The following is a 12,505-nucleotide window of genomic DNA, read 5'->3' as shown; positions in this document are numbered from 1 at the left end:
GGGCAGGCGGCTCGCGCCGGGGGCCGGACTGGCGCGGGACCTGCGGGCAGGCGCGGCGCGCAGTGCGTGCGGCTGCGGAGCGCGCGGCGAGCCGCCGGGATCACATGAGCTGTGGCGCCGGGGACCGACAGCAGCCGGCCCGTGGGTGCCCTGCAGCCGCAGCGGCGCAGTCCCGCGTCTCTGCCCGGCCCTAACCATGTCTATCTGTTGTTGCTTCTTTTTCAGGGACTATGGCAGTTCCAAGAGGAAATCAGGTAAGGGAGCCTCCGGGCGTTTTTCCCTCCAACCTCCCCTCCTGCTTTGCGCTCGCGCGTCTCCGATCCTGCAGCTGACTTTCTGGGGGCTTGTCCTTGCCGCCCGCCCTGGTCCTGCGGGGCATGGGCTCCCTTCACCTGTCCTCCTCCCCAGCCCGTGGCCCCTAAGCTCTCCGGTACTCGCACATTCTCCTCCCTCCGAATGCCTCAGGTTCTCCCGGGTTCTCCTTGTGGGAGTGAGGATAGGTGCATGGGGGATGTGGGGGTGTCTCGTGAAGGGCCCCCGCAATCCAGGCAGCCGGATCCTACCCGCTCTCCCCCCGGACTGCAGTGCCTATTGCTGGGCACTGCTTTGACTTCTCCCTGGGTGCTTCCCGTGGTGGGGTGGTGATGAGAGGGTTAACGGAGACGCAGGGTTTTCCCCGTGGGAAGGTGGGGTCCTGGACTGCAAAGGGGGTCGTACTTGAGTGACTACGAGTTTTTAACGCCTGCAACGCAAACCTTCCCTTCTTCCCCCAGCTCTGAGCTTGTTCTCCTTGCTGCAGGGGTGGGGGCTCTGGGTGGTCGCATAAGAGGCCGGGATGGGAGGGAGTGGACCGGCCCTGGCATTGGGCTGACGGGTGCCAGGACCCACAGAGAGTTTGTGAAGGGGGTGGGAATAAGAAAATCGGGGCAGGTCCTCAGACACTGTGCTGGACGCTGACCACTGGGGTCAGAGAAGGATTCTCCCTGGATGGAGGAGGCGGATTCTGCACCTGCCTAGGTGGGGGTGGTGCGAAGTTAATTGGGGGAGGGTGGTCCCTAGGAGTTAGGGCTGTGTTTGGCGGCTGGGCGGTGAGGGGGTGGGGGCGGCAGACTTGAGCTATCTGTGTTGGCATATGTGTTGCCCGTATGGGGGTGGTGAGTTATGGGGATGGGCAGCCATCTGGGGGTTCTGGCCCTCTGGGATGTGGGAGTATGTATAAACACGTGGCTGACGTTATTGGCTCCCATGGAGAGATACCTGTATTGAAATGCGTTGGCCAGTAGATGTCTTACACACAGTAGAGGTGTGTGTGCCCTTGTGTGATGGATAGAATGTGAATAGGGGTAGGTGTAATTGTGTGGTGTGTGTGCCTCTGAGTATGGTTTAGCATGTTTTGTGTATGCAAGTGTTTGCTTCTATGTGTATTGGAACCAGAAAGGTTGTGTCCTGGTTTACGTATTGGGGGGGCACATGTGTATGTGGGGTTGTGTGTACGTGTGTGGGTCTTCATAGTTGTGTGCTATTAGGGTGTGTTGGCTGGTAGGGTGCTTAGGTGTGTGTGCCACTGTTTAGGGTGTATCTGGTTAGAGTCTGCGTTCATGTGTGTGTACCTGTTTGGGAGGTGTCTGGTGTGGGACGAGATGTGTGTGTGCATGTACCTGTCAGCTGGGCAGGGGGTGCCTCGGGTATGCCCACCCCCTAGTGCAGGAGGGTATTTCCTGCGTGAATAGGAGGGTGAGGCCGCATTATGAACCGGAGGAATTGTATATGGCCTCCGCTGTCACTTGCAGTCAGAGCCCCCGAGGGAGAACTGGGAAGGAGGGGCACACCTGGGATTGTGTTCTGTCACAGCCCGCTACCCGAGAAACTTGCCCTGGGCCTTAGAGCTGTAGTGTACTGGTTGAGCCTGGGCTCCGATTTCGGCAGCCCTTGTGACCTTAGGCAAGTGCCTCAGTTTCCTCATTTTCTTTGAACGAAGATGACAATAGAATCTACCTCACACGTAAAAGATTAAACAAGTTCACGTGGAATAGTTTCCAGAACATAATAACTGCTATGCAAGTGTAAGTTTATCATCATCCTCATCATTTTTGAAGCGCTGGGGCTTTGGGCAAGTCCCTTCTCTGGGCCTCAGTTTCCTGCTATAAAGTCAAGGGCTGGACTAGATAACCTCTCAGGTGCCCCCACCCTCCATCGCCAAGGCTCAGGTTCTGTGCTGCTTCCTAAATAAGACAGGGCCCCACCCAAGCTGCTTCGCCCAGGGAGAGCCTCCCCCGGTTTCTCTGCCATCCATCCTCAAGCCAGGAAAAGGATGAAAGAAATTTAATTCACGTTGGCTTGCTTATGATAATGGCCACTTAGTGTCATGGTTAAAAGCTCTGGAGCCAGGCAGGAGGAATGTCAAGTCTGACTTTTCTCCTCTGAGACTTTGGGAAGATTCCTTACCCTCTCTGTGCCTGTTTGCTCTTCTGTACATTGGGTACAATATTCATACCCACCGTACAGCAGTTAATTTTACGTGTCAACGGCAGGCCATGGTGTTTAGATATTTGGCGAAGCATTATTCTGGACGTTTCTGTCAAGGTGTTTGTTTTGGATGAGATGAAATCACTGGGGTTTGAGTAAAGCAGATCACCATCCATAATAGGGGTTGGCCTCATCCAATTAGTTGAAGAAAGACCTTAATAGAACAAAAGCTGACTTCTCCCATAAAGAAGGAACTCTGCTACTAGACTGCCTTTGGACTTGAACTGTGATTCTTTCCTGAGTCTCCAGCCTACCAGCCCACCCCATCAGATTTTGGGCTCACCAAGCCTTCATGATCACTTGTGCCAATTCCTTAAAATAAATCTATTTTTCTCTCTATATATACACATCCTGTTGTGTTTCTCTGGAGAACACTAATATACACCTCATATGGTTATAATGAAGGTTGTACACACTAATATATGGAAGCATGCTTAGAACATGGCCTGCAACCTAGAAAGCTCTCCCAGTGTGCTAGCTACGATTATTCCATGAGCATCTCCTATGGGCTGGCAACCTTGCATATGTTTTCTCATTTGCTGCCCAGAGGCTCATTGCATGTGGGTGGTGGGATTCACGTTTTACTGGTGAGAAACAGGCTCTGAGAGGGTGGCCGCCCACAGTCTGTGGCAAAGTAAGGAGCTGAGTCCCTGTTCGGGGCTCCGCCCTGCTCTGCATTGAAGCTCATGAAGCTTCCCAGAGTCACTCCAGCCAGCAGCACTTGCATAGAGAATGTGGATGCTGTTCCCTGGCCATCACAGTTCACGTTTTAGTCACCAAAGCGCTAGCTCCTCCTTGGAGGGATCTCTTCTTGAGTGCAGAGCCAAGACTTGAAGCCAGGCCTGAGGAAGGCAGAGGCAACAGGACGAAAGTTTTCAGGCAGCTTATAGCCTCTTGGAGGAGGCAGGACCGATGACCTCCAAACTGGCAGTGTAGCCCAGACTTCTCTCTGCTTTTCTTCCCTCCACCGAACCTGCTCCTGCCCACATCTTCCCCATCCCACCATCCACACTGATGCTCGAGCCCAGCATCAAGAAGTGGTTCTTGCACCCCTGCCTTTGTCTCCCCTGCCAACCCATCCTCCACCATCACACCCTGTTCGAAGCTCACTTCTCTTCAGGAAGACCCCAGTTTCCTCTTCAGCCTGTCTGCTTGCACCCTTGCCCTCTGTGTCCTCTACACCACAGCTAGAGTGAGCTCTTCAAAGCAAGTATCAAATCATGTGCTTTTCTGCTTAAATTGCCCCAAGGACTTTCCATCCCACCCAGAGTAAACTCTTTATCCCAGCTGACAAAGCCCTGTGTGCTTAGCCCCTTGCCTGCTGTCCCACCCTAGGCTGGTACCCTCCTTTGCTCACCCACCCCCAACAGTCTCTGCTCAGCCATACCAGTCACTTTCCATTCCTTAAATACAACAAGCTCGTTCTCTCCACACAACGTACCCGCTTGCTGTTCCCTCTGCCTGGAATGCTGTTCCCTGATCTTTCACATAGCTGCCCCTTCTCAAGATTTCTGCTTAATTGTCACCTCAGAGAAGCCCCAGTTTTCCGGTGTTTAGCTGCCCCCTCAAATCACCTGGCGCATCACTGACCACATTCTAATTCTTTGTGGGTTTTCTTGTTTATTATTTGTGTCTCACCCCCTTGAGAGGGAAGCCATCGCTGCAGGGCTTGCATTAGTAGCAGGTCCCCTGATGCTTGTTGAACGGGCCAAGGAGTTCATACGTGCATGGACGAACATTGTCGGTCAGGAAAGAGAGCTCATTGCAGCCTCATCAGGGGACATTATCTGGGAAGAGGAGTGTTTTTTCTGGTTGGGGGCAGAGAACAGGAAACTTTGGGAATCAAGAGACAGCACTTGTGCAAAGGAGGAACAGCAGGACCAAGCATGGCTTGTTTGGAGATCTCATTGAGCACCAGCTCTATGCCAAGTGCTGTGTAAGGTGTTGAGGTTACAGGGATGTGTCTTTCTGCCCTTGAGGAGTTGGCAAAGTGAAATAAGACAGAAAAAGACAAATATATGACTTTACTCATATGTGGAATTTAAGATACAAAACAGATGAACATAAAGGAAGGGAAGCAAAAAAGATAAAAACAGGGAGGGAGACAAACCATAAGAGACTCTTAAATACAGAAAACAAACTAAGGGTTGCTGGTGGGGTGTTGGGTGGGGGGATGGGCTAAATGGGCAAGGGGCATTAAGGAGGACATTTGGGACGAGCACTGGGTATTATTTGTAAGTGATGAATCACTAAATTCTATTCCTGAAATCAGTGTTACGCTATATGTTAACTAACTTGGATGTAAATTTTAAAAAATAATAATAAATATAAATAAATAAGTATTAAGGAGGAAAAAAAAAAAAACATCCTGTTAGAGGGAAACAAGGAAGTGACATGGTTTCCTGAGGAAGAGTCGTCCAGGCCAAGGGTACAGCCAGTACAAAGGCCCTGGGGTAGGAGTACGCTGGCCTGCTCCAGGCATGGTAGGGAGGTCTGTGGCTAGGGTGGAAGATAGTGGAGGACGAGGTGGTAGGACGTGAGAGCAGAGAGGTGGCTGGGGCTGGGGGAAGCAGCCCAGTGCAGATAGGCCTTTGCAGGCCTTTTCAAGGGTTTTGACTTCTGCTGTAAGTGAGATGAAGAGCCATTAAGGGATTCTGAGGAGGGGGTGGAGGGGTGGGGCATGATCTGACTTAGATCTCAGAAGGATTCTTGTGCCTGGCGAGTGGAGGTGGACAAGGAGAGGAGATGGGTGAGAGGTCATGAGAATTCCAGCAGCAATGCAGGGGGAGATGCCCTCACCGTGGCTGGATTTTGGTGATTGGGTGTGGGGCACGAGGGGTTCCTGTGGGTGCTGGGGAGCACCAGTCAGTCCCACTTGCCAATCCTGTGGCCTTGGGCAGGTCCCTCCACCTGAGCTCGGCGGCCTCACCTTTCTGTTGTGTTGGTCGGGGTTCAACTAGAGAAACAAACCCAGGGGGAGCTATGTAGCAGGAGATTTCTTGCAAGGAATTGGTCACACAGTAGTTGGGGCTCGCTTTGCAAGTCTGAGACCCAAGGCCAGCCTGGCGCCACTGTGCACAGGTGAAATTTCCTCCTCAGTGAAGCCTCAGCTCTGCCTGCAAGGCCTGATTGACTGAGCACTACCCCCCCACCCCAAGTTTTAGGACAATGTCCCTCAAAAGAAACTGTGTTTAGAGTTCTTCCCGTGGCTACGAGGTCCTCCCTTGTACGCATTCAATCCAGGGATGTTGACAGAGCACGCTGGCCTGAACTACAGTACAGGATGGTTTCAGATAATTCTTGGACTTCAGGAGCCTCAGTCTGGTGGAGGCAAGACTTATAAATAAATACACAGAAGGGAAGTGGGGTGTATGCCCGAGGCTGGAGTGGTCAGGGAGCATTTCAGAGGAGGTGATGTTGCTATGCGTTTTGAAGGAGGTATAGGGATTGGCTAGCACGACAACACTTGCCATGGTTTTTTGTTTTTTAATATTTATTTTTGAGAGAGAGAGAGAGAGAGAGAGAGAGAGAGACCAAGTGTGAGCGGGGGAGGGGCAGAGAGAGGGGAAGACACAGAATCTGAAGCAGGCTCCAGGCTCTGAGCTGTCAGCACAGAGCCCAATGTGGGGCTCGAATTCATGAACCCTGAGATCATGACCTGAGAGCCAGAGTCGGACGCTCAACCGACTGAGCCACCCAGATGAACTTTGTCACATCTGTAAAACACCTTCCCCAGAAACACCTAGAGTCCTGTGTGGTGGGATAACTGGGAACTGTAGCCTAGCCAGGTTGACACATAAAACTGGTTGTCACACCTGTAAAGTGAAGGGGTTGTCAGAGCAGTCTCCTGTCCCAGAGTGCAGAGGAGGTGGTGCAGTGAAGGGCTTTGTGCAGAGGTCAAGGAGGTGGTGCAGTGAAGGGCTTTGTGCCTGGTGGGTAGGGAGGGCCTGTGGCTCGTGGTCGTGCTTGGCTTCCTGCAGGAGCTGAGAGGGGGCTGGAGCAGGCTCCCCAGAGCAGAGGGTCCTCTCAGACCTGAAAAAGATCCAATGCTCCCCTCCCATTTCTGGAAGCTGCATTTCTCCACAGCCCGGCTGCGGTGATCTGAGTTTCACCACCAGGGGGGGCAGGTGGCCGCGGATCCTGTGGTTTCCTCTTGGCCCGGCATCGGGAATGCTTGCTAGGCAGAGGACCTGCAGCTACTTTAAACGCAAATGAGGTTACTCAAGAGCGTTTCAAGTTTGTTCTTTTGGGCACGTGTTGATATTCTTCCTGAAATCCTGTTTACTTTATACTTTTCCTTGGAAATGTGGCAAGTTCAGTCCGACTTCCATTTTACTGATATAAAATCTGCGTTATTGGGCAAAGTTAATGATGTCAGTGTTATTCTGGGGTCATTGCATAGAAGCATGTTGCTTGAAGGTAAGAGTTTAGGTTTGGGGGTCAGACGTATAGGGTTTGAACCCCAGCCATGCCATGTGTTTGCTCTGTGGCTAGCAAGTTGCTTAACCTCAGATCCTCATGCCCTATAGTGAATATGGGAGATAAAATAGTGTCTTTCTCATTAAATGTAAGGATCATCGTAGCAGAGGTCCTGGCCCGAAGCAAACTCCCAAAGAGAGCGGCTGCCACTGTTATTGTTTTGAGTTTTGATAGATCCTGAAAGGAGGTGAGAAGTTGGTCTTACCTTTGATCCACGAGTTAAAAGACCCACTTGAAACATGTATTTTCCTTTTCTAAGCCCTAGGCCTGGCCTCAGAGGAGACAGAACCTAGACCCCACCATTGCTGAGTATTCTGTACAGTTAAGAACATGGATTCTGGAACCAGAATGTGTAGTTTCATGTCCCAGCTCTGTCAGCTGTGTGGTCTTAAGCAAGTCCTTAACTTCCCTGTGCCTCAGTTTCCTAGTCTGTGAAATGGGAATGATGATAGCACTTCATCCAATTGTCTGTGGCTTGAATACAACTACTACATATGAAATGTTAACTCCACAGACCGTGCCTCACACAGTCAACACTCACTGAGGGGTAAGCCATTTAAAGAAAAAAATTTTCAATGTTTATTTTTGAAGGAGAGACAGACAGACAGACAGACAGAGCATGAGCGGGGGAGGGCAGAGAAAGAAGGAGACACAGAATCCAAAGCAGACTCCAGGCTCCAGCTGTCAGCGCAGAGCCCAATGCTGGTCTCAAACTCACAAACTGTGAGACCATGACCTGAGCCAAAGTCAGCTTAATAGACTGAGCCACCCAGGCGCCCAAGCCATTTTTATTGTGAATAGGAAGCAGCACCACTGGTATCCAGCTGTCAAACAGGAGGGACCACTGGCCTTGCTGTTTTCACTCCTCCAGAAGGAACCCCTCCCCGTCATATGGGAGAAGGTGGGGCGTTCACCATCTCATAATTGTTGGTAAATCTTGTAACAGCCTGGGCAGGTGGTCTTGTCCTCATTTTATAGACCAGCAGAGGTAGGTTAAGGACCTCGCCCACGGTCACCCAGCCAGGTAGACACAGGATTTGAATCGGGCCCTCCTGATCCAAACCTCTTCCACTGAAGTCTGTTCCATCTTGAACAAAGACCCAAGGGGATCCACGGGTGACCAGGACTTGGGCTCTGAAGGCCTCTAGCAGACTGGGATGGGGGCTGCCCCAAGAGAATACGCCTGATGTATCTAGAGGGAACTTACTGGCCACAAGGGGAAAGGGTTTTTTTTTTTTTACAGGGTGTGACTAATATACTCTTCATTTGTTTTTGTATGAATTTGGTTTTTAATGAAGTAGATTTGCTTAAAGCATAAGTATTGGCTACTATGAAAAGTTTATCTACCCACCTCCTGTAGAGGAAGCATCTAAGAGGGGCTGCTGTCTGTCCAAGGTGGGAGTGGGCAGAACTGGTCTGCTGGTCACACTGCCACCAAGCCCTGGAACTAGGCAGAGGTGTGAGCAGGGACATTATAAAGCAGAGAAAGTGGGTGTGTGAGGCCTCTGGGGCTGTCCTCCCCCCAGAGGAAGATCCCCGTAGGGCAAAGAGCAAGGCTGGGGCCTGATCTACTCACCAGCCGCTCAGGAAGAGGGACAGAGTCACAGCAGACAGCAGCAGCTTTCCTTGAGGCTTTCATTTCTCTTAAGCGATTGCTGGTCCCTGGCCCCAGGCCCCATGGGAGCTCACGGTTCAGCTGAGGAAGGAGGGTATTGTCAGGGACTCATCAGTGAATGCAAGACAGCATAGGTTGTGATCCACAAGCTGTGGGAGTCAACTAGAAGGGGGCAGGGCTAGACAAGATAGGAGAGGCCAGAGAGGAGCAGAGGGGTGGGCAGGTGCCTCTGGTGGGAGGACTGGGCATGAGCAAGGCCTTAAGAGGCTGGAATCAGGGTGAAGAATTTGAGGGAAGGAGAGGTGTCTAGCCTGACAGGAGTGGAAAGAGGGCTGGGGAAGGAGAGAACAGGAGAGGAGTCTGGAAAGGAAGCCTTGGAGGCTACATCAGCAAGACTTTTGAAAGCAATTTCCAAGGCTTTCTGGTCTGCCCGAGCCACCCATCCTCAGTGAGAAAGGCCCAGGCTGCTCGGAGAACATGGCCAAGATATTCCTGGCACCCTCCAGCGGACTGTTCCAAAAGTGAACGTGTCTCCTGAAGGCATCGCCTTCTGGCACATCTCACCCGGGCTGGTGTTTTTAAACAATTCTTATTTTCATGGCTCCGGGTCCTCCGCCTGATGTCAACCCTGGAGTTCAAAGCCAACTAATTGTAAATGAAAGGAGGCTGATTGATCTGGCAGCCCCACAGCCAGCCCATGTGGCAGTGATGGGATGGAGAAAGTGAACACACTGCTCACGTGTGTCTGTGCCGCCACTCCCCCAGCCAGAGTCAGCGTGGCCCTGCTGCCCCACTGGCCTGGACATGAAGCATAGTTAGGCGGGCACACGTGGAGGGCTCCTGGCGTCACCTGCCTCACCCCCCTGCTAGCTTTGATTCCCTCTGCCCTGCTGTTCTCTCTGCCCCTCGCTCTTGTCTCCCAGCTTCCTCTACCAGGAAAGCAGGAAGACGGTCTGCAAACGAACAGCATGTACAAAGGCCGGAGGTGTGCTTCAGAGTCCTTGGCCTGCTCGTTGAAGTACCAGTCCCCAGGCCCTGTCCAGATCTGCTGAGTCAGCATCTCCAAGGGTGGTGCCTGGGAATATGCAGGTTTGATGGGCTCTCCGGGGATTCTGAGATCGAGCCAGAGTTGAATTTGAGATGGGTCATCCTTGTGGGTTGATGGCGGTATTGGGGGTAGACAGGCATTGAGTCTGCACAAGCATTGGTGTCCTCATGGTGCACTGTGACTGGATGGGGCTGCGCCTGGAAGATGCACTCAGTTGTCTACCAAGTTGGGGCAGAGGGTGGGCCACCAAGGGAAAGGGGGACCTGTCCAAGGACAGAGAACCGTGGCCCAGCAGTCAGGGCTGGGAGAATGGCTAAGGGGCCTGCCCAAGCCCTGAATTCCCTCCTGGCCTCATCAGGAGGCAGTGACGAGACTCCGTCTGCCTTTTATTTCCACAAGGTTGTCTTCTTGGGGGTAGGAAACACCCACGTTGTGGTCCAGCAGAGAAATGCTTCCCACCATAGCCGTCAGCCAGAAAATAATGTGCTCCTCGCTTCGGCTTTTGGTTTATAGACATGTGACAAAAGAGGCAGCACTTCCAGTAATGATGAAGCCAGTGGAAAAACAAAGATTTGGGGGAAATGTGCATTACTTATTGTTTTAGCACCTTTTTCTGATCTAAAGTTACTTTGTTTAGAAATAGAAATGTGGCGTGTGTAACTTTGTTGGCTCGTGGCATTTTTATAATTGGTCAGTTCTGAAATGTGAAGACAAAGGAAAATTTTCCAAAGTTTCAGTAAAAATTAGACGTTTGCAGGGGGGAGAAAAGTGTTTTTCCCTGACTCTGTCTGCTTTGCCCCTGGATCTAGTCATTGCCACAACATGCCCTGGTATGTTGATGTATGAACAGCATATGAAGGTATGAAGATGTATTTGCTAATGTTAGAACTGGAGTTGTGCACTGAGGGAGGAAACTAGGTGGTGTCAAAGTCTCTTCTCTTCCCTCCCCTCCCCTCCCCTCCCCTCCCCTGCCCTCCCCTCCCCTCCCCTCTCCTTAACTTTCTTGTGCTCAGAAGGAAGAGTGGTCACCTCCTGGTGATCCTTCCCCCGACACTGCTTCTCGCTAATGGGTGCAGCATTGTAGGAGACCCCATTGGTGTCTGGGGTCTGGAGTGTTGGATCCGGGTCAGGATTGGGTGCCTAGCTGTTTCCCGCAGGAGGGTGAGGTCCTTACAAAGCTGTGATAACAGACCAATGACAAGAGACCAAACTAAGACTGTCTTTTGTGCATTGGTGGTGGCCCCCTGGGGAAAGCTTGCAAACATGCAGATTTTCACACCCCTTACGGCAGATCTTTCAGAATGGGACAAGTTCTTCTGGTCTGTCAGCTCCCCTGCCGTGCACCATCCCTCCCTGGAGCCTTTTAATGCCAAGAGCCCCTCATCCGTTTGCACTTGCATTTGATCACAGGGTTGTGATGAAGGAGGGCTCTTTCCACAGCTGCTTCCATGACCTCGGTTGCTCTCTGCTCTGAGTGCACAGCTTAGTCACCAGTGGCAGCTCTCCCCTGGGTAGGGGGAGAGCCCTTAAAGGCTAAATTGATAGGAAGTGGGTTTCTGAGTGGATGCTGGTCCTAGACTTCCCAGCTAGGATGAGATGGTTCCTGCCATACCCATAGCAGACCTCACTGGCTCTGCCACGGCTGCCTTGTAGATTTCTCCCACGAACACCTGAGCACCTCTCTCCCAGGCCCTGCAGTAGAAGTCAGGGGATAGCAAGATGGATAGGATGAGGTCCTTGTCCTCAGGACTGTCAGTTGGGTGCAGGAGGTAGGAGAGTAAACAGCAGTTCTGATACAACATCCAAGCGTTGTGATGGAGGTGGGGCAGAGTGAGAGGGAGCCTCCCCTTGGGAGGCACACAGCCCTGCCTGGGGGTGCCGAGCAAGGCTTTCCACACCGGGTTTTCTGAGGTTTGTAAATGAGTCAGCCTGGAAAAGAGGGAGAGAGGCCGCACAGAGGACATCTGGCCAGCCTCGGCATCAGCAGAGCCACGTCTTCTGTCATCCACGTGCCCTCAGTGCCTACTGGGTGGTGCTACTTCAGAGATGCTGTTGCAAATGGCCGCTCACTTGCTAAAGTTGTTGAAGCTTAAAATGTTCCAGTTATAAAATTAGTCCTTTTCCCTGGGCTGGGGAGAATTTGCCCTAAGAGCCACCTCTGACCCTTTCCTTATCAGGAGGACTGTAGCTTCCAGCTGCCCCCTGGGGGACACATGTCCTTGCCTATGAGAGGAGCATGAATCTGGATTCCATACAGTTCCAGGGCCATGCCTGCCCTAGCCGGGTGCCCGGCACCAAATATCCGACTGACATCTCCACTGGGGAAGGAATATCCAGCCAGCGAGTCTCCCCGGCGGTTTGGTGATTGCCCATGACTGACAGGACAGAGAAAGAGCAGCCCTTTCATACCACAAGTGAAGACCAGGGGGACCCAGAGGATGGTCCCGTTTTCCCACACTTCCATAATGAGCCAGGACAGGGCCCTCTGAGCACCGATCTCCTTCCTGACTTTCCCTGGGGGTAGAAGGTCAGCGTTCAGCACGGATCCTGAGCTCTGATGCCAAAGGGTTAACTCCGTGCTCCCCGGAGAGCTCACACACTCCTGACCGCTGTCCTCCCGGCCCTCCCAGTTGTGCCTTCTGGGAATAGCCTGGTCACGTGTGAGCCAGATGTGGGGATTTCCCAAGCAGTGATGTGTGCACAGGCACACAGGCACACACATCCACGCACGCGCGTATGCACACACTGCTCTGTTGACGTGGCATCTGAGAGCTCGGGGGATTGGTCCAGACCCATGCAGAGCACGAGACAGATGGGGGTGAGGAGAGGCCCAGGGG

General features: G+C 52.3%; 1 protein-coding gene across 10 annotated transcripts in view; it reads left to right on the top strand.

Annotated features, from left to right (window-relative positions):
* Window positions 1-12,505, top strand: part of SH3PXD2A (SH3 and PX domains 2A) — a 243,574-nt gene that overhangs the window by 157,310 nt on the left and 73,759 nt on the right. For all 10 annotated transcript variants that reach the window (XR_005793634.1, XM_040486336.1, XM_040486337.1 and 7 more), the window contains one exon: window positions 226-254. Coding sequence is in view for 8 of the 10 variants with exons in the window: in XM_040486336.1 (XP_040342270.1) it covers window positions 226-254 (29 nt within the window). In the remaining 2 variants the exon portion in view is untranslated. The remainder of the gene's footprint in view (window positions 1-225; window positions 255-12,505) is intronic.

This window comes from Herpailurus yagouaroundi, unplaced genomic scaffold, assembly GCF_014898765.1.
Source record: "Herpailurus yagouaroundi ecotype Mexico unplaced genomic scaffold, PumYag 163, whole genome shotgun sequence".
Taxonomy (NCBI): domain Eukaryota; kingdom Metazoa; phylum Chordata; class Mammalia; order Carnivora; family Felidae; genus Herpailurus; species Herpailurus yagouaroundi.
This window is presented reverse-complemented; position numbering and strand designations above follow the sequence as displayed.